Source organism: Dipteris shenzhenensis, chromosome 12 (genome assembly GCF_047967505.1).
Source record: "Dipteris shenzhenensis isolate YYH24624 ecotype China chromosome 12, Dip_SZ_1.0, whole genome shotgun sequence".
NCBI lineage: Eukaryota > Viridiplantae > Streptophyta > Polypodiopsida > Gleicheniales > Dipteridaceae > Dipteris > Dipteris shenzhenensis.
Window position 1 is genome coordinate 2,945,721 of NC_141607.1, and position 21,854 is coordinate 2,967,574.

General features: G+C 40.3%; 2 protein-coding genes across 2 annotated transcripts; both read left to right on the forward strand.

Moving 5' to 3' along the window:
* Positions 1–10,573: 10,573 nt before the first annotated feature.
* LOC147895681 (uncharacterized) lies at positions 10,574–15,258 on the forward strand. The gene is made up of 4 exons (XM_087383176.1): positions 10,574–10,725; positions 11,089–11,144; positions 14,676–14,717; positions 14,826–15,258. Exons 1-4 carry the CDS (start codon positions 10,710–10,712, stop codon positions 14,904–14,906), a joined length of 195 nt encoding a protein of 64 aa, XP_087239302.1. The 5' UTR covers positions 10,574–10,709; the 3' UTR covers positions 14,907–15,258.
* Positions 15,259–19,443: 4,185 nt separating this feature from the next.
* On the forward strand, positions 19,444–20,343 carry LOC147895682 (uncharacterized). The gene has a single exon (XM_087382810.1). The coding sequence runs from the start codon at positions 19,681–19,683 to the stop codon at positions 20,341–20,343; it is 663 nt and encodes a 220-aa protein (XP_087238936.1). The 5' UTR covers positions 19,444–19,680.
* The last annotated feature ends 1,511 nt before the right edge of the window (positions 20,344–21,854 follow it).

Here is a 21,854-nt window from a genome sequence, read left to right on the forward strand (position 1 = left end):
TCATTCGCACTCTGGTGGAGTTTACAAACAGCTCTATTTCCAAAAACCTTTTTCAGCCCATGTGTTGGACCCAGTGATTGAGACCATGGTTTCCAAAACCGTCTGTCCCATTGCATTTCGGACGCCCAAAAACCCCTACCTATCAGTTCTTGCATGATTCGGTGGAGTATTTTCAGAGTTATAGATCTCTGTGTATTCGATTTCGTCTCTCTATTATGCACTTTTCATTCTAAGGTTTTGAAACCTTAGATTTATGCCACATGGCAGTGGATAAGTGTTGACTCTCATTTCTCACTCATCGGTTGGGATTTTGGAGTTCCGACAGAAGAGAGATATTTGCAGATTTTCTTGCTGAGTCCAATTATGCAATGGTGCCCATGTTTTGAGGCATCTCAGGTTCTATTTTCAGTAGCGGTCATTATCGTGGGACCATGATTTCTTGAGCATACCTTATGCAGATCACTCTAGTTGCAGTTTGAGCAGTGTGCGCTCATTCGTGGTATGCATTGGGTTGCAGTGGATGATTTATAGGCCATTTGGATGCATTACGGTCCTTGTTAGATGTGCTGATAGGCCCAAATTGCCTTGTGGGATGCTATTTTTTATGGATGCTTTGCACATGGATGCTATTTTATGCTGAGGGACAGCTTTGACACATTGCAGGTGATGCACTGATAGTGCTATGCTCTCTTGGATGAGATATTATTGATGTATATGCCAGTGGACGGTGTTTATGCTTGAGTCATTTGGCACTTATTGGCATTTTCTTTTGGGCCAGATTTGCTCATATGGATGCATAGTATATGCACATGAGTCAGATGCATCTTTCGATGCTTTGAGCTTTGAGTTTTGGTGATATTTCACTCTATTGTGGCATACACATTTGGGTGCACCTAGTATTTGGTGTGATTCTCTCTTGAGGCACTAGCATTTGGGATTTTGCTTTATTTGCATCATGGCATCCTCTTCGATGTCTGAAAAGGAGTTTTTCAGCATTAAAAAGTTTGATGGGACAAACTTTTCTTTGTGGAAAGAACAAATAAGGGATGTGCTTATTCAAAAGAAGCAGATTAAACCCTTGGCAGGGATTGAAGCTAAGCGTGCAGTTATGTCTGAGGATGATTGGAATGAGTTGGATGCATTAGCAAAGTCTACTATTAGACTTCATCTTGCAGAGTCAGTTTATTTCATAGTAGCAAATGAGCAGGCTACGGAAGATATGTGAAAGAAATTGTGTGCCACTTATGAGAAGAAAACTGCCTCTAATAAAGTTTACCTCATGAAGAGGTTGTTTGAGCTGCAGATGAAGGAAGGGGTCTCCATTGCTTCTCACTTGAATGAATTCAATATTATTTTCAGCCAGCTTCAGGCTCAGAAGATGAATTTTGATGTGGAGACTAAGGCAATATTTCTCTTATGTTCATTGCCATCCTCATGGGATACCTTCCGTACAGCTGTCAATAACTCTGCACCTAGTGGAGTACTGAAATTTGATGATGTTGTGGGTAGCTTGTCGGCGGAGGAGATTAGATGAAAGTCTATGGATGGCAACAAGCAGGATGCAGCCTTAAATGTGCAAAGGGGTAGATCACAGTTCAGGGGGAAGTCCCAAGAAAGAGGGAAGTCTCGTAGCAAATCCAGGGCACGGAACATTGAGTGTTACTATTGTGGCAAGAAGGGCGATATGAAAAAGGATTGCTACAAGCTGAAAAGAGAGCAAAAGGATAAGAAAAAGAATGCAAATTGGGGTGCAAATCAAAAGGAAGAGAGTCCAAGGGAGGACAAAGGAAAAGTGAAGATCGAGGAGATCAATGCAATCACACATGATAGTGACAATTACGTTCTCTTCATGCCTAGTTTATCTACAGAGTTGCTTACCACTTCAGATGATGCATATTCCTAGGATTGGATTTTGGATTCTGGTGCTTCATTCCATGTTACTCCCCATAGGGAATGGTTCTCCACTTATGACAGTGGAAAGACAGGTTGTGTGCATCTTGGAAATGACTATGCATGTGACATAGTGGGAGCACGTGACATAAAGTTTTCTTTTGCAAATGGGTCTGCATTTGTTTTGAAACATGTGAGACATGTGCCTAAGCTGACCAAGAGTCTTATTTCAGTAGGTCAGCTAGATGATGCTGGCTTTCACACCACTTTTGGCTTTCAGAAAATTCAAAAGGGCTCTATGCTTTTGGCCAAGGGTGCCAAGTGTGGGACTTTGTATCCCTTACATGTATCAGGGGTATTTGATCATGTTGTTGCAATAACCGAGCAGCCAAGCACTTCTTTGTGGCATTACAGGTTGGGGCACATGAGCCAGAATGGAATGAAACTCTTATGCCGTTTGGGTTATGTACCGCATTTGAGTTTCTCTGATTTTGAATTTTGTGAGCACTGTCTCTATGGGAAGCAGACTAAATCAGCCCATAAAAGAAGGGGAAAGAAAAGAGTTTGAAAAGCTTGATTTGGTGCATTTAGACGTATGTGGTCCCATGCCTACACGGTCATTAGGCGGGGCTGAATATTATGTGACATTCATTGATGATGCAACTAGGAAAGTGTGGACTTATGCTATAGCTCAGAAGAATGATGTGTTCTAGGTATTTCAGAAATGGCTAGCCTTGGTTGAGAATCAGTCAGGTAGAACACTTAAATGCCTACGGATTGACAATGGTGGAGAGTATCTCTCTCATGACTTTCAGCATTTTTGTGATACACATGGGATTAAGAGGGAGCTCACATCCCCTCGTACTCCAAAGCAAAATCCAGTTGCAGAAAAGATGAACCGTACCATTCAAGAAAGGTTGCAATGCATGCTTTCCAATGCAAGTCTTTATGGTGGTTTTTGGGCTGAGGCAATGAAGACTGCAATGCATGTAATCAATAGATCACCTAGTAAGAGTTTGGATGGTGGTATTCCTGAAGAGGCATGGAGTGGCAAGGAGCCCTCTTACTCTCATTTGCATATATTTGGGTGTGAGGCATATGCACATGTGCCAAAAGAGCTTCGAAAGAAGCTAGATCCTAAGTCTAGGAAATGCATCTTTCTGGGTTATGGTGAAAGTGGAGAGATGAGCTATCGTCTCTGGGATCCAGAAGCAAAGAAGATCATACGCAGCCATGATGTGCATGAGAAGAAGATGCATAAGGCACCCATGAGGGATGTGGAAATGAGGAGAATCACTTTCCAGGATGTGAATCCACCTGCATATGTTGATAGATAGCAAGCTGTCCATGCACCAAACGTGCAAGAAATGGTACCACCAAGTACTCCCATAGGTATACAATCAAGAGTAGATGATGGATCATCTATTGGTGGAAATGATGAGCCAAATGTGGCTGATATGCAAGTGGGACAGCAAGCTGAAATGCCCTTGAGAAGATCTTCTAGAGTGTCTAGACCACCTGATAAGTTTGTTCCAGGGGTAGACTATGTGATGATTGCAGGGAGCGTTCTTGCTACAAAGAGGCTATGATGCGTGAGGATCAACGCAAGTGGGAGTATGCTATGCAATCAGAGATGAGTTCACTTATGAAGAATAAGACTTGGGACTTGGTTTCTTTGCCACATGGAAAGAAAGCATTGCCATGTAAATGGGTCTACAAAATGAAGGTCACAAGTGATGATGTGCCTAGGTACAAGGCCCGTTTGGTTGCTAAAGGGTTCAAGCAAGAGAAGGGTGTGGACTTTGATGAGATATTCTCTCCGGTTGTGAAGATGACCACACTTAGATTCATGCTTGGACTAGTGGCATTAGAGGATATGGAGCTTATGCAGATGGATGTCAAGATAGCTTTCTTGCATGGGGATTTGCATGAGGAAATTTACATGGTGCAGCCTGAAGGCTTTGAAGAAAAGGGCAAAGAGCATTTAGTTTGCAAGCTGAAGAAGAGCCTCTATGGTCTTAAGCAAGCACCTAGAGAATGGTATCAGAAGTTTGATGCTTTCATTTGGTCCCAGGGTTTTAGAAGGAGTGAAATTGATCACTGCCTCTACACTAAAAGGGCTAAGGATAATAGCCTAATAATCTTGGCACTATATGTGGATGATATGCTATTGGCTAGCAAGAATACTTATGAGCTAGATGCATTAAAGGCCAAGTTGCATGAGGCCTTTGATATGAAGGATTTGGGATTTGTAGGTCATATTCTTCGTATGCGCATCACGCGTGATCGGAGTAGGAAACTCCTTTGGCTTTCACAAAAAGAGTATACAAAAGTATTGCAGCATTTCAATATGGAGGGGGGGAAGGCAGTGAGTACTCCATTGCCTCCATATGTGAAACTGAGTCATATAGATAGTCCCAAATCAGATGAGGAGAGGGCCATGATGGCCAAGGTTCCTTATGCATCAGCAGTTGGGAGTCTTATGTGTGCTATGATAGCTACTAGACCAGACATTGCATTTGCAGTGGGAGTTGTTAGCCGGTATATGGCTAATCCAGGAAAGAGGCATTGGGAGGCAGTTAAGTGCATCATGAGGTACATGAAGGGTACCAAGGAGATGTGCATCTGCTTTGGTAGAGGAGACATGTGTGTACTTGGGTACATAGATTCAGATTATGCACGGCATGTGGATAGTAGGAGATCCACTTTTGGTTATGTGTTCACCTTTGCAGGTAGTGCAGTGTCGTGGATGTCTCGCGCACAGAAGTGTGTTGCTTTGTCTACCACAGAGGCTGAGTATGTTGTAGCCACAGAGGGTTGCAAGGAGGCTATATGGCTTGATCGGCTAGTGGGAGATTTGGGGATTCATACAGGTGTACCGACATTGCATAGTGATTCCATGAGTGCTATTCAGCTAGCACGGAATCCAATCTTTCATGCAAAGACCAAACACATTGAGGTCAGGTATAATTTCATCAGGAAGGTACTTGAGGACAAGTGCATAGAGCTTGTCAAGGTTCATACATATGATAACCCTGTAGATATGCTGACGAAGAGTCTACCTAGTCAACGGTTTGAGTATTGTCGTGTATTGATGGGCATTGGATAGTATGCTCACTGGTTGTTCTCCCTTAAAGGCACATTGTCCTTTAAGTGGGAGGTTGTGGGGGTTAAAGGTCACTGTGCCTTTACCCCGGTTATGTACAATACTCAAACACATATATAAATGAATGAAAAAGAAGATTAGGGTGGTTCTGCACCCACCAAAACTTGTGACTCTCTGTCTCTCTCTCTCTCCTTCTTCCGTTCTTACTTCCGTTGAGAGCACTCTCAAGTTCAACCTTGGTCAATGGTCAAGCAACCCAAAAGAAACCATGGTCAAGTAACTCACACTAAACCATGGTTATTCTTACGTTCAGGGTTAGTTAAGTGCCACCTAAGCACACAGCCCCTCCCAAGCACAGTCCTTTAAGCAGCATGTGAACAGCCAAGCCACATCATCAAGGCCCCATCTTCTTCACACAAACTTCGACAAGGCATAACTTGCAATCCAAGAGGAATTTGCACACACTCCAAAAAGGAAAAATAACCGATTTTTTTACTCTACGCGCCTATCAGTTCAAAATCATTGTTAGCACAATTAGACAGACACTGCCATTGAAGCAAAATAAAGCTCATGGTAAGACCTTTGCAACAATTGGAAAAGGAACACATGAATGCAAAAAGCATGCCAAAAGCTCAAGTGCATGAGAGGACCATAGTACAAAGCATGGCATCCACACACGAAGCATTAAGGCACATGGAAGAACAAAGCATCATGCATGAAGCTATACAAGGAAGAAGATTGAAGATTGAAGAACCAGCAAGTCAACTACACAGCATCATCATCAAGCCATGAGCCAAAAGGTGACAGCAATGGTATGTATTGAGAAACAAAAAGCTTGCCAACCTTGCCTATATTTTGTAAATCAAACCTGACCACCTGAGAGTAGCTATGTAAGCACCCAGGTGAGGATTTGATCTTGTAACTCACATTTGACCACCTTGCAATAGCCAAAGGATCATGGGACCAAGGGGAGGTGTTGAGAGTTGTGGTGCCATGAGCACATGTAGAGCAAAGGTATGAGTAAAGGGCAAGCTGCCACATGGCATGGAGGAGATATCCCACATGTGAGCAAGCATATGGATGTAAGTACCCTCACCTATAAAAGGGAGGTTCATTTGAAGTAATATCAATCAAGCACTTTGCACTATCTCAAGATTCTCTTTATGAGTCCAAGCTAATCTATCTTGGAACCTAATTGACTTGAGGTACATGTTATGAGCACTCTCTTCATCATGTCTTCACATAGGTTCCATCCATATTAGAGTGCTCCATAGATCCTGAGGCACACATGTTTTGTCACCCTATGCATGATCGCTCGGGCTCAAAGTTCTAGAGTGACATGCAAGAGAATACAAAGCTTGATGGATGAGTGAGGCTGCATTGAAGGTGGGGCAAGATACCTGGAAGGTCATGGGACAAAAGGGGAAGCTCATCTCCAACATGCATGATGATAGTGGCCAAATTTTGCAATTGAAGGATCATCCATTGTCCTCCTTCCAAGGTATGTAGTAGGCGAGCTACTCAAGAGAACCTTAGCATGCCTCGAGCGAAGGTGCAAGGAAGAAGCACGATAAAGAAGGTGATCGTGGGAGAGGCAAAGTCTAAAGGATCTCAAGTTCATCCTAAAGTTTCCGGGAAGACTGAGGATGTGATGGCGGGTCGACTCCCCAAGAAGGGGACAGGTGCCGTTATCACAGACTAATAGATCGATGTCAAAGCACATGAAAGATGGGGCCCGTAGTGCTGGTCAAGGTAAGGAGAACCATTTCCATTTCCTCTGAGATGCTTATAAAACATTGGCTAGCTAAGGATGTTCGAGATTCAGGTAGGGATAGCAAGATTCATCAGTTTTCAATTCTCTTATGGAATGTATGAGGGTGCTGTAGTCCCACAAAGCAATGAGGCCTGGTTTCAATTCTTAGGATGTTTTACACTTCAAGAGTTTAAGTGCAATGAGAACAATAGACTCTAGTTTCTTCTTCGACAGTTTGGGTTTGAAGGTTTATTAACTGTCCAACTAGGGGAAGGGGGGGGTGTTTGCAGTTCTAGCTAAATTATCTTTCGTAGTTTAGGAACTTTTTTGGGATTCAGAGGGATGATTTATAGTTGCTTCCCAATCTAGTGTCGGGAGTGTCTTTTGAGTTGTTAGTGTTTATGTCCAGATCTTTGTGTTGAATGTGAGTGTTGGTGTCTTTTTCCAAGATTTCTAGGGAGTGTTGGTTGCTCGAAGGGGAATAGAATTTTACAAAGTTGGAGGACATATCTCACCCAGGTGTTTTAGTTTCTCCCTCAGAGTTGGAGGCATGGGAAGAGCTATGTTTGTCTCACGGCCTCATAGATTATGTGGAACTAGATTCCTCAAGGCTTAACGGCTTTTCCTAGTTGAATAGGTGTCTAGGTGAAGATTTTTGTGCAGGAAGGTTGGATAGGATATACATGTCAGTTGAAGGTTGGTGGATGGCTACTCACCTTAGGGGGCAATATATCATACAGTGCGGTCTCTCCGATAATCTCCCTTTGCTATGGTCATTTAGTATGCCAGTGGTGGTTGGGCAGCCTTTGGATATTCCATTTAAATTCAACAACCAACATTTGTCCTCATCTAAGTTTTGCAGGCTCATTTAAAGTGAGTGGCACCGTGGGGTGAGGAATGGTGAAATGGTTTATGGAGAGAGGGCGTCGAGTCGGGGTTGGTGCATGGGGAGGGCTGTCTTCGTATCATAGGTTATTCTCTGAGTTTCCATTGAAGGTTTGAACTCGGATTTGGTAGCGGGCCTGGTTATGTCTTGGAAGGCATGCTACTTCAAAATGATTTGGAAGGGGAAGGTTGGCCTGCATGGGGATGACAGCTTGGATGAAAGCATCTGGAGGGGAAGACACTATGAATTCTAATGGAATGCCTATGGCTCGATTTGATAGGATTGCTCACAAGATGTTCCAGAAAGGATTGCAGACGTTGTCTCATATTTGGGACTAGTCCAAGGGGAAGTGGTATGGTGTCTAGAAAATTTTTGCCTGTTTTATGTTAACCCCTAGGGAAAGGGGGTTGATGACGGCGGTCTTAAACATAATTCCCCAATCGTGGCCATCAAATTGTGTTGAAGCATCTAATGGTGGTAATCATCCCACATTAATATGGTGGCCTCAACTGTAAATGCAGCCTCCACAGGTCTCCAAGCTGGTGGAAAGCCCGTTGTCGGGAGGTCTGGAGAGGGTGTTACATGGGAAGATGGAGCTTCCTCCTATGGAAGATGATGCATCATTGGATCCTGATGAGAGACAAACCAACTAAAAGGTTTGATGTCAATCCGAATCGCCCACTTTGTGGCAGAACTACTAAGGTGGTAAGGCATCTGTGATGGAACTATCCTATAGCGCGTGGGGCTTGGTCAAAGTTGGAGGTCATTGTTCACAATTCGGGCCTCATGGCTCAATTTTATTTAGCTGCTAATTGGATGTTGGTATTGTTGGGTGATACAACGGGTCTACCATCTACATTGGGGGCTTGTTGGCCTTATATCCAGGATGTTGTAACTAGTGCTATTCGGTATGTACGGCTTTGGTGCCGGAATTTCAGTAGGGTACAAGGAGTCTTTAGTTGTAAGGAATGTTTAGTCTGGTCTGCAGAATGCCGGAAGGGTGATCAAGAAGCATAATACCCTGATTGGGCAGACCCTACTTGAGTTATCAGTGATGTTGGGAGTCTAAGTGTTTACCCCCCTTGGGTGGTTTAGTACTGCTGCTTGTAGTGTAGGCCACAGGACTTTTGCCCCTTTGCTAATGGCCACATTTTGTATTCTCCTTTTCTCTCTAGTGTTTTTTCTCTCTCAAAAAAAAAAGCAAGGCTAATTCCCCCCCCTACGCGAATTATTAACTCCCTCCTCAGCTTTGCGCTTATACATGCAATGTGAATTAATGTAAGATTTGAAGTTGTAGATAGAACTGGTTTTCTAGCCTATGATTTTTATAGCCATTTTAAAAAAAAAGCTAGCTTTGGAATCATGATCATCATTATGTGTCAGGGAAAGATAGTCTTGATGTTTAGCATGAATCATGTTTATCATGCACTCCAAGTTATCGAGTTTCTTGCTCAATGCATATCAAACATGGAAGAACCCAATATCTATGCAAACTATCCATTCAACCAACATTTGAAAAAATTTAGTATTGCAACCTAAGTAAAAAGAAAGTATCTTTATCTTTAATCTTTAACCTATCAACCACAGACATGGGGGAAAAAAAATGAGGACACGCGGTAGCTTGGAGGAGAAGAGCTTGCCATGTGTCACAAAGAAGGAGCTCTTGGATGGAGGCTTGGAGAGGGGAGGAGGTGGAAAGACAAGAGGCATGCTTAGAGTGGGGAGGAGGTGGAAAGACAAGAGGCAGCTTTGGGAGGAAGGAGGAGATAGAAGGTCAATGGAATGGAGGAGATGGAAGTTTAGCTTTGGGAGAAAGGAGGAGATGGAGGGCAATGGAATGAAAGAAGGAGATGGAAGGTCTCATAGCCATGGGTTAAGCTTAGCCAGAATTTCAAAAGCCAATCCAAGTTTTTGACGATCGATAGCACGCATCATGGCTAAATGAAATCTTGAAGAGGACACAAGGTAAATTGATTAGCAATTTAAGGAGCTTTGAGTGTTTAAAACATGCATTTGTTTTGGCCTTGGCCATTTCTCAATTAGATTTTGGTTAATCCGTTTCCTTGATTTTGGCAAATCTTTGCCCATGTAAAGCATGGGTTAGGTACTCATATATCCCATGCAAGAAAGTATATAACCCTTCTTGATTGTCCAAGTAAGCTAAGCCTGCAATCCCTAAAGTTAAAGACTGCAATGCCCTTCAAAGTGGGTTTTGCCTTTCCCAAGAAGGGCAAGAGAAAAATGAACCTTAAAAAAGAATTGCCACATCGGCAAAAATTTGTTGTAGCGCCCTTCAAAAATGATCGAAAACATGTTAACTAGAATGATGACCCTTGAAAAAGAAATTCTAGGCTATCCTTCAAATTTGAGGCATGAAGCTAGGCATGGTTACACCCATCCATATGCTTCACAGATGTCCTACCAAATCGAAATGCTGTTGGTTGGCTTTCACATGCGAGTGGATGGATGAATAGACAAGCTCTACTTGGTGACATGACGGCGCTGTATGTATGATACATCAAAATCTTGTCTGCCTCTTGTGAAATGGTCAATGGACGGACACTTTCATTTGCTTCAAAACGCTTTCATTAGCTTCAAGGGAAGTTTGGTACCTCATAAGATAAAATGCTTTGTTTACTTCTTTGCACTAAAATAGCTATAACAAAGCTCCAGAGACCACCACACTAGTTTTAAATAGCCTAAGTATCTCTCTTCGTGAACAAGTGTGGTGGTTGTAAAGTTGTCAGCCAGAGCGCACAAGCAGCAGTGCCGTGGTTCCACCATTACGTGGACTGCCACGTGTCATACACTGTATTGTTGTGTCGTGCGTTGCGGATGCGTTCGGGGCCAGGTGTGAAACTCCTCTAATTAATAAAGACTTGAGGTATCTATGGTGAAAAATGCCCCTCACGAAATGTGAGTGGGTGGACCCCCTAAGAGAAAAGGAAGTGGGAGTGTGAAGAAAGCCATTCATTGAAGCGCTGGCTGCGGGCGTCACGTTTCTGGCCTTGTAGGCGTGTGCACACGCAGAGAATTGCTCGGAACTCATCGCAAGCATCACACCCCTCTCGAAAATGTCGAGTAAGCAGGGTAAGACTCTCTCACCTTCAGCTTTTTTATTTCAGCCTTCGCCCTTTTGTGAGCTCTTCCCTCAGATTTTGTGATTTGGTTAATCATCCAGGGTTTGATCTACGCCCCGTCTCTGTCGTGGGTTTTAGTTAATGACTTCTGCTGCGAGTGTTGCTTTGATGCTTTTGTCTGCATAGAGCTTGGATATTTTGTCTGCTTTCTCCGTAACGAAGTTTGTCTGGCCTCTACATAGTACATTTCAGGTCTGATTGTTGAGCTCCTTAACAGTCCTTTGTCGATCTTTACCGAAAACTCTCAGTCTGTTTCTTTATACTAACGAACCAGTGGCTCAGCCTTTTTGACTGGATACTTTATCGTTGGCAGGCGGTAAGGCCAAGCCATTGAAGGCGCCAAAGGCTGAAAAAAAGGAATACGATGAGGTACGCCGTTTTTAATGTAAATCTGTGGGGAGAGAGAGAGAGAGAGAGAGAGAGAGAGAGATGTGTAACGATGTACATGCGGATGTAAAGGGGAGAGCCTAGAGATTCTTGTACAACGAACCACGGTAAGAGCTAGCTCTAGTTGAGTGTAAATTGAGAGGCTCCTTCTGGGATCGGATAGTGGGATGCTCTTCTATGAAAGAGTGGCCAAGGCTGTTGGGTTGGCATTCAGTGCGTTGAGTGGCCAAGTCTCTAGAGAGCACTAGAGGCCCCAAATATCATGCAAGAAAAGGAGGTGAAGGATCTAGATATTGAAGATTCAACGTCAGAGTGAGAGGCACCTAAGACAACAAGACAGATCTTGGCAAAGGAAAGAAAGTTACCAAGATGGTTCTTGAAGATCCTCCAGGAGTAAATGTCGTTGACATTCTAGAGAGCAGGTCGGAGATGAGGAGATCTCAAAGGAAAGCTTAGATTGTGAACTATGCTCTAATAGTTTAGATTCATTAGATCATGGTACCAAGGACCTTTGAGGAAGCAAAAGGAAATTCTAGAGTGGCGGGCTCCCATGGAAGCAGAAATGGAGGCCATTCTGAAGAACTATACATGGGACCTGGTTGATAGACCTCGAAAGAGGAAGATCATTTGAACCAAGAGGGTTTTTTGCGCCACGTACAAATCCGATGGGATCTTGGATAAGTATAAAGCAAAAGGCTATGCACAAGCCGAGGAAGTGGATTATGGGGAGACATTTGCTTCTATAGCTAGGATGACTACCATATGCAGAGTCTTAGCTTTGGCTGCCATGGTCGATTACTTTAGCAGGATCTAATTGTGGGTTCATTGTGTCTATGCACCACCACTGACAGAGTTCAATGAGAGGTTTAAGTTTACAGCATTGCGTAGGGTTACTTCTTTAGTACTCCCTCAACTCTAACATATTGTGTTGACCATCTCCCATTTGGTATGAGCACTATTTGATAACTATTGATTAGATAAATGTCTACCCATGGCATTGCAAAACCCAATCAACTCTAGATTACAATGTGCAGCCCGTCACCCACACATTGTCATCAAAGCGGGTGCATCCAATATCTTGATAAGTTAAGTTTCTAAGGTGGCTCGGGGTTCCATAGAGACTTTCTTGATTCACATTCACCAAAAAGTAAAGGAAACTTGGCGAAAGAGTGATTTTCAAGGACAGCATGGACAATGTTTCCTTTAATTCCACCTATTAGACCTCTTAAGATTGATTTAATATTGGGTGGTTCTTCTAATAATCCATCTTACCATATACAATAGGAAGAGATTTAAAGGCAAGTCCATACTTTGTTGAACATGGGTTAGTAAGACCTACTTGCCCTCCGTTTGCTATGCACTTTGGTACTTCTTTCTGCCAAGAAGGATGATGTGTTGAGAATCTGTGTCAATTACAGAGCTTTAAATAAGATCACTGTCAAGAATCTACTCTTTTTTACTTGTATAGATGACGTCTTGGTTTATCTTAACGCTGTGTCTGTATTCAGCTAGGTGGATCTTAAGAGTGGGTATCATCGGATACACATAGCTCCGGAAGACATTTACAAAACTGCATTTTGCACTACATTATGATTTATATGTAGCAGTAGCAGCTGATGATGTTCTAGCTAGATCTCTTTCTCTAGATGGCTCTAGAGTGCTAACTTGTGTAAATCTGAGCACTAGAGCTCTAGATGTAAGCTAATAAAGGTTAGGACATTGCTAGGCTGCCACATGATATTGTCCCATGTACAAGTATTATATGTTGGGATGCCATGTGTCGTAAGTAGGATTATCCCATAAGCAAAGCACTAGAAAAGATTAGGGATGGGGACCTCATTGATGAACGCACCTTGGAAATAATGTGCTGCTTTTGCATGTTTCAACATGGATCTTTCTTTTCACTTCTCTTCTCCTTTCTTGTTGGTTGGCTTTGGTATCAGGGCACCCTCTTCCTCTTCCTTACCTGCTGCTCTTCACCTTGGTGAAGTTTGGTAGTGGTCAATCACTTGGTAGTAACTCCTGTTTCTTTAATTCAGTTCTGGTTCAACATTTTGAATGAAAGTTGGAGCATGATTAGGGCTACATATCTTCGAAATATTCTTGCGGGAATTGCTGCTGTTTGTCAGCTGCCAAGGCACCCCTCAAAAGTGGCTTTTCATGAAGGTATTCAGAATGACATCTATGGAATGTTCTTGATGAGCTGTGAACCTGGATGTATATCTAGATCTTATTTGGAACTCATTTAGAGCAACGCATGCCATGCCAATATATCATCCTGCTTGCAGACTGATTCGCAGCGATCTACTGGCAGGGTACTATGGATGGTATCTACTCAGTTCTACCAGGACTGCCTGATTTTTGATCCGTTTATGCTCAAATCTCCTAATATCAGAAGAGTTTAATATTGGAAAAGAGAGCTATATGGTGTGATTGGCCTTATTTTTTGGGAAATTTGCCTTTATAGTGTCTCAGCACTTAATCAGCAGTGCACCAGCCGTCAGTTGAGTTGATTTCCAGTAGTGCTATTGGGAATTTCAATGGGCAGGCAGAAAAGGCAAAAGTACCCATTGTATGCATTATCCGTTCAGAGGATTGGGGACAGAAAATGATAGTGGTCACGAAGCAGGTATAGGTCCAAGATCCATGGGATTTCAGGGTTTGGGCACATGATCACCAACCATGTGTTCATCTATTCACCATTTTTTCCTAGGATAACTACACCAACTTCAAGGGGTTTCTACTTCACCTCCTTCAGCCACAAAAGGGTAAATTGGCCGTCAGCCTTTGATGCCCTTGAATGCATTTTTGTATGCATATGTGTCTACAGTGGCCATCGGCCATGACTCTCTGTGTGTGTGTGTGTGTGCGCGTGCGCGCACGCACGAGAGAGAGAGAGAGAGAGAGAGAGAGAGAGAGAGAGAGGTGCTGACCCACCAGCTTAGCCTACTTCCCCCCTTAATTACATATATAAAGCTGATGGCCACCTCATGAAGTAGGAACTGAAGTTCCTGTGGCCTAGCCTGAGAGGTTATCACTGCTTCAAAACCATGTGATAGCAACCATGCAGATGCTCCAAGGATAATTGCATCTCATATTTTATAAAGGAATGTTTTCATACTGGAAAGTCTAATCCAAGGTGTAAGAATGGATGTATTCCAATCCTGTAAAGGTGTATATTTCACGGTGAAAAGTAAATCATTGTAGATGTTTTTTGATCTACAGGAGTGAACATACAGTGGTCAGGTACTATCTTCTGTATTAATTTCTGAACAATTTCCTTCTTTGGGTTTACTTTTTTGATATCTTGTGTATGAGGTTCAGAGAAGAGCACACGGACAGAACGTAAATGGGGAATTACTAGGCCATTTGATAAAAAAATTTCAATCACAAATTCTAGATAGTTCCTCTCACTGGGCAGGACTCAGTAGTGATATTCCTGTGTTTTTTGAACGTTTGGCAATTTTATGCCAAGGTGGTCTCATTGCTGACATTATGCTCCTGTGTTTTCAGGCTGACCTGGCACACCTGCAGAAGAAAAAGGACGAAGAGAAGGTTGGTTGGCGAGAATTGCTCCACGCTTGTTTGTATATGATGTGCTTTCCTCAAACATGTCTTGCAATGTTCCCAGTCATTGGATGACTATTGATGTGTTGTGAATAGGCTTTGAAGGATTTGAAAGCGAAGGCAGCAGGTAAAGGTACATTTGCTGGGGCAGGTCTGAAGAAAAGTGGCAAAAAGTAATGACATATTTAGACTGTTAGTCTTTCAGAGATGGTGCTTGTGCAAATACAGAGGAGGGTTGTGGTGGCTCACAGCCATTGCAAAGACTGTTCTGTGAACACTCGAAAGCTCTCTGGAAAGTGAAAGTATGGATGAATAGTAAAAACTGGATTATTTGCTTGAAGCTTGAGATAATATTGACTTTGTCAGGATGAAATGGGACTAGCACATCTACAGACAGTTGGTAAACTCGTGTAGTGTGTACGTTTCAAACTTGGGAGAGTATGCACAATTTAATGGACATATTAGTCAGTTTAACATCGTAGATATGGAAAAAATATTACAACAAAGGAGGTAGTTTTGTCTGATTTTATCCTGCGCTTCAAATGGGTTGACTGATTGAGTTGCCATGAGTAGGCTGCAAGAGTTTTAAAGCAGCTTGTGTGGAAAATGGAATTGCTTGGTCTTTTACGCCTCTTCGTCCTGAGAAACTTTTGATCACATCTATTTTATATCAATAAGGGCACTTCATAACTATGATTACAATGAAAAAAGGCTGCCTGCAAACATGAAACTTATTTTCTATATTTAAGGCATTCGAGTTTTCTTTTCCATTTGACTTAGTGTAGATGAAACCGGACTAGCACATCTAACCTTTTGTGTAATCTGTATGTTTTTACTTGGGGAGAGTATGCGTGAGGCCCCCTGGGTGCTTATAAGAAGTCTAGGATGCTTGTGTCTTTTTACAATATAATGGACATGATTGGTTTCAAAAAAGAGTTTGTTTGAGTATGCTTGTGCTTTCTAAGTTAGAAATGTATTTTTGACTCTTTGTAGGAAACAAAACATAAGTGTAAAGGACCATTTAGCTTTTTATGTTTTAAATAAGAGTGAGTTAGAGTGAGAGAGAAAGAGCGATATTCCAGTTTTTTGGAAGATTTTATTTCTTGACTTGCTTGTTTATTTTTTCTTAGTCACCTGCATCCTTTCTTCTTTATTTCTTGTTTTCTTTCTCTTTTGTTTACTTGACGTATTTTAGTAAGCACTGGGTTTGCCCAAGAGACTCCGCGGGTCTTTAGAAACCCAGTATAGCTGCGTATGCTTGGGCATTGATGATGACATAAGTGTTGCTTTGCTTGCTAAGTATGTCTTCCTTTTGTTTTTCTTAAAAGTTTTTGTTTACCTCTTTTTTCTTCTCTTTCATATTCTCTTTTATTTTCTGTGTAGATTTTTGATCTTTAGAACAACAAAAAATCTAAATTTGTATGATTGGACTTATTCTAGTCTTACAAAGGTATATTTTTCTATCACCTTAGCGGACATGCAAATTTTGTGAATTTTCGCCCAAGTGGTGATCAGCTGTTCGACTACATTGTTTTATCTTATGCGGGTGTAAAAGCCCCAATAGGTAAAGTTATTCTCATTTTTTCTTATTATTATTTTAATCCTTTTCTTTTTGTTTAATAATTTAATTTATTTTTTATTTTTAATTCTCTTATTTTTAATTAAAAAAATTATTTCTTTAAAAAGTGTGCTTTTGAGTTTTGTTTTAGTTGCTCTCCTTGGTTTATTTCATTGTATGATCGCTTTATTTTTCATTTTATTTTATTTATTTTATTTTTTAGATTATTGGTAACTTTCCTTTTCTTTCTCTTTCTTTGGTGCTTCTAGGTTGATTAAGCTCTTACAGTGGCCTTGGGGCATTGGCTAACCCTAACTGTCATCGCCAGTTTAGGGTATATTGGCTTAGCGATACATGCTATGATAAATTTGCCTTTTGGAAACCAACAGGGCGATCTCTTGGGATGTCATCTGGTTGCTGTGACATTCCCTTGTAGTAGTAAGGGAGGAGTTACCTTGGGACGCGTAACGAGTGTGCAAGCAAGCCTCCCCTTAAATACTAGTCTCGCTCCTACTAGAATTAGGGGATATAGCAAGGGAGAAATTGCCTTGGGATGGGCAGGGAGAGTGCAAGCAAGTTTCCGAATGTTGGATCGTTTGACCTCATCGAACAACATTGGAAATACTAGTGATGGTCTTGTCTCTTTGGTAGGTGATTTAGTTGGGTCTAGCTCGGAAAATCAAAACAAAATATGTAGAAGAAACATATATAGAGAAAGGTTTAACTTTCTAGCTAGGTCAAACATGAATAATCTTCATGATTTTGGAAAAGGTAACATTAATTGGTCTAACTTTAAGGCTTTATTAGTTAGCACTCATTATACTAATAATAACATAAGAATTCTTAATAAACTAAGACGTCTTAGAAACAAGCATCTCAAGACTTCTGTTTCTATTAGTCCTATTTATGCCACACAAGTAATTTATGTTGTCCATAACATACATAGTAGTAATATGCTTTATGTAGGACAAACTTATAGGACAACTTTTATTCGTTTTCAAGAACATGTTAGGGAAGCTAGAAAAGTTCATAGGAAGAATTCCTTAATTGAGAATTCAAAACCCTTATATGCGGCAATGGCTAAGTTTGGTTTTGAATCTTTTCGTTGCTTTCCCATTGAGCATATAGAGGGCCATTTTAATAATGCCAAGGATTTTTACAAGGCTGCTTGTCCTCGTGAATTGTTTTGGATGAGAACTTTGCACACTTTCTTTCCAAGAGGTTTTAATTTGGAAGGAAAATCAACTTTTCATAAAAATAACAGAACCTCTAAAAAGAACCCCTTTGATGTGGAGAACTCATATCAAGCCCTTTAACATTCCTCATTACCAACATAGTCATACACCTAACATTGTATGGAAACCTAAAGTTATGTTACGAGGTTGTCCTAGCTCTCCTGCAATCCCACATGTTGTTCGTGAGTTGCCTCCCTCACTTCCTCTTCCTCCACTTCCCCCTCCTTTAGTTCCTTTAACTTCCTCAGTTCCAAGAGTTTTTGCTCCTCGAGACTATAAAAGAAGACTACTCTACCTAGATAGATTAACGTCTCTGGGTCTTTTTTCAATAAAAGTTTTTGAAAAATATAATGTCAAAGTTCTTTTTAAACTTCAATACACCTTGGAAAACTTCTCTTTTGAGGATTTAAATCTAAATAAGCTCCATTATATACAACTTAAAACTTTGTTGGATCGCTTCTTAAAAGTAAAAGCTTCCTTTCAAAGCAAAGAAGTCTATCTAAATAAGGAACTCTTGATTTGTATTTTTACTTCTCCCTCACTTGACAAGATAGGCTTAAACTCAATTTTGAAGTCTCATGAAGTGATGGATTCTCTCCCTCATTTTGTGATAAGAATTTGGAAGCATCCAGTAGCAGCTTGGAAGTATGTAAAAACTTTAGGACAAAAGGCTTTCAACTATGGAGAGATAGGTAAAAGGCTTTCAGAGCATTCAAAATCTTCTATCCTTAGAGAACCTTGTTGTTGTAAAAGTAAGAGATTCCAAAGCTTTATTGATACTGATTTAGGACATGTAGTCATAGCTGATATCTCAAATTTGCCTTCTAGTAACTTATGAGACCTTTTCATGAAAGGCACGAAATTTCGATTGTACTCTTTTAAAGAGTCTTACCTTTTAAAAGCTATCGATAAGGGAATCTCAAAGTTTATTTTGCAATTAGAAGAATGTTTAGGAGTTCAAAATATCTTATTAGAATGGAAAGGGAAGATTTTAAAGAAAGTTTCTTTGAAGCTAGAAGAAGTCCCTTCGGTTAATTGCTCAAAGCAAAGTAACCATCTTTCTAAAGAAGATGAAACTCTTCTTCGAAAATTCCATAGGAATTTTGTCATTTCTTATATGGACAAATGTTCCAATAACTTTGTTTTTATTTGCAAAAAGTTTTACTTAGAATGTCTTTTGAGAGAAGTGAACTCACTAGCCAAAACTTACGCCCCTGCCTTAGTTTCTCAAAAGAATTTGATCTCAAAACATCAGAGTTTTTGTAAAAAGTTTTACTTAGAATGTCTTTTGAGAGAAGTGAACTCACTAGCCAAAACTTACGCCCCTGCCTTAGTTTCTCAAAAGGATTTGATCTCAAAACATCAGAGTTTTTGTAAGTCTTATGGGTTTGTCTGCAATCCAATAACTTTGTTTTTATTTGCAAAAAGTTTTACTTAGAATGTCTTTTGAGAGAAGTGAACTCACTAGCCAAAACTTACGCCCCTGCCTTAGTTTCTCAAAAGGATTTGATCTCAAAACATCAGAGTTTTTGTAAGTCTTATGGGTTTGTATGCAATCCAAGTATACCTTTTCTTTGTGCTGCTTGGAACTTTCACAAAACTCCCAAAAAGCAAAGATTTATTGCAGCTGCTTGTGAGACTACTTTGACGGATGTCTCTAAATGGCTAAGCTACTGCTTCAAAGCCATGTTGCCTAGTGTCCATGAACTTTGGAGGGACTTATTAAAAGAGGCAGATGTCCCCTCGCACTCAAGTTGGATTTTAAATGACTCTGTAGGAGTGATTCCTAAAATTTTTTAATTCCTCTCGAAGCATTTAGGAAAAAGAGTCTCCTATTCTCCCACAAACCTATGATTTTACGACGCTTTACACAAAGATTGAGCTGGAAGACCTGAAGTTTAGAATAAAAAAGCTAGTGGCTGAAGTTTTCAATCTAAGATTTGACAAAGATAGATGCAAAGTGCTAAAAGTTGAGAAAACAGCCTTATGCTTTGACTTCTTGTGGCTAAAAAATAAAGATCACGACATAGGTTCTAAAAAGAAAAGATACACAAAGGTAGTAAGTGTGGAAGATGTTTGCTCTTGGATAGATTTTCTTTTAGATAATCTTTACATCACAATAGGTGATTCTTTGTTTTAACAAATTATAGGAATCCCCATGGGCACTAATTGTGCCATCTTTTTAGCAAACTTTTATCTTTTCACTTATGAATTTGAGTTTATGCAACGTCTTATTTCTATCAATACCTGCCCTATCATTTTACATAAACTTAGCCAAGCTAGGCGTATTATAGATGATTTATTTGTACCAGGTGTTCCTAACTTTCAAGACTTTATGTACAAAGACATTAGTGCTTTTGGAGAAGGAATCTATCCTTGTGACTCTTGTGAACTGAGCTGCACTTCAAGAGGGGATTCTTGTGTTTTCTTGGACCTTAGAATTTCTCAATCTACCGTAGGATTAGAGGTTAATATATACGATAAATGTCAACAACATGAATATAGTGGTTTACACATTGTAAAGATGGCTCACATTGACTCAAACATTTCTGATTTGGCAAAATATGGAGTCATTTCTTCCCGATTCCATAGATTTTCCCGCCTTTATATAACTAAGGAGTCTTTTATCACTCAATGTAGTAATTTGATCACTTTACTATTACATAAGAGGTATAATCCAAGGAAAATAATGAAAAAAGTATGCACAATCTTAGATATGAAGTCTTTTATCTATGGTGTATCAGCCTTAGGTATGTTTAGAATGATTGAACATAAGCTGAAAACAAAAAGTGGGGAGCTGAATAGCCCATTTTTCTTTTAGTTTTGAAAAAAGAGTTTGTTTGAGTATGCTTGTGCTTTCTAAGTTAGAAATGTATTTTTGACTCTTTATAGGAAACAATACATAAGTGTAAAGGACCATTTAGCTTTTTTATGTTTTAAATAAGAGTGAGAGTGAGAGTGAGAGAGAGTGAGAGAGAGGAGAGAGAGCGATATTCGAATTTTTTGGAAGATTTTGTTTCTTGACTTGCTTGTTTATTTTTGCTTAGTCACTTGCTTCCTTTCTTGTTTATTTCTTGTTTTCTTTCTCTTTTGTTTATTTGATGTATTTTAATAAGCACTGGGTTTACCCAAGAGACTCCGTGGGTCTTTAGAAACCCAGTATAGCTGCTTATGCTTGGGCATTGATGATGACATAAGTGTTGCTTTGCTTGCTAAGTATGTCTTCCTTTTGTTTTTCTTAAAAGTTTTTGTTTACCTCTTTTTTCTTCTCTTTCATATTCTCTTTTATTTTCTCTTTTATTTTATGTGTAGATTTTTTATCTTTAGAACAACAAAAAATCTAAATTTGTATGATTGGACTTATTCTGTCTTATAAAGGTACATTTATATATATGATTGGTTAGTTATTACATTATAGTTATGAAATCAAAGTACTTTTTATGAAAACAAAGGTGGTAGGCTTGTAAAGCCTCATCCTGTGCTTCACCGGGTCGGTTGATTGATCATCCACTGATTGATCGGGTAGTGTAGATAAAACGAGACTAGCACATCTACAAACAGTTGGTAACCTTTTGTGTAATCTATATGTTTTTACCTTGGGAGAGTATGCGCGAGGCCCCTGGGTGCTTATAAGAGGTCTAGGATGCTTGTGTCTTTGTACAATATAATGGACATGACTGGTTAGTTATTACATTATAGTTATGAAATGAAAGTACTTTTTATGAAAACAAAGGTGGTAGTCTTGTAAAGCCTTATCCTGTGCTTCACCGGGTCGGTTGATTGATCATCCACTGAATATATTTGAACTCGCAACCCAAGGTTAGAGTAGATGTGCATGGCAAGATAGTGCCCAGGCACTGACCGATCTGGATAGGGCATCTTTAGTCACGTTTTATGTTTGATCTCGTAGTCTACAAAATGATGACAGGTTTCTTCAACAATGAATTTAGACTGTATTTTAAGCGATTCGTGAATGACTTTAGACTAGTTTTTAGATGATTCATCGTTTAAATAACTTCAGCTTGTACAACGCTTCCTATTTCAAAGGCTTCATGGATTTTCTAGAATTTTTGTAGATTGGATATATTTTTACAAAGCATTTCAACTTAAGTGAAAATGCATCTCTCGTAGGAAAATATATTTAAGGTAGCTGACATGCCTATTGTGGATAACTGCAGGGTAGGATGCAACAACTACATGTTTGCATATGACCAAGTTAGTTTCTTAGTATGATTGGATTGATTAGTTGGTCGTTGCCCCTTACCTTGGATGTCTTGGCTTCACAAATAGTCGAAAATTGATCCTATCTTATCGAATCTTAAGTTTTTGAGT

Coding starts and splice junctions, on each gene's coding strand:
- LOC147895682 (XM_087382810.1), top strand. CDS start 19,681: ATGGGCACTAATTGTGCCATCTTTTTAGCAAACTTTTATCTTTTCACT.
- LOC147895681 (XM_087383176.1), top strand. Junction 11,145..14,675: donor AAAAAAAGGAATACGATGAG/GTACGCCGTTTT, acceptor CTGTGTTTTCAG/GCTGACCTGGCACACCTGCA. Junction 14,718..14,825: donor AGAAAAAGGACGAAGAGAAG/GTTGGTTGGCGA, acceptor TGTTGTGAATAG/GCTTTGAAGGATTTGAAAGC.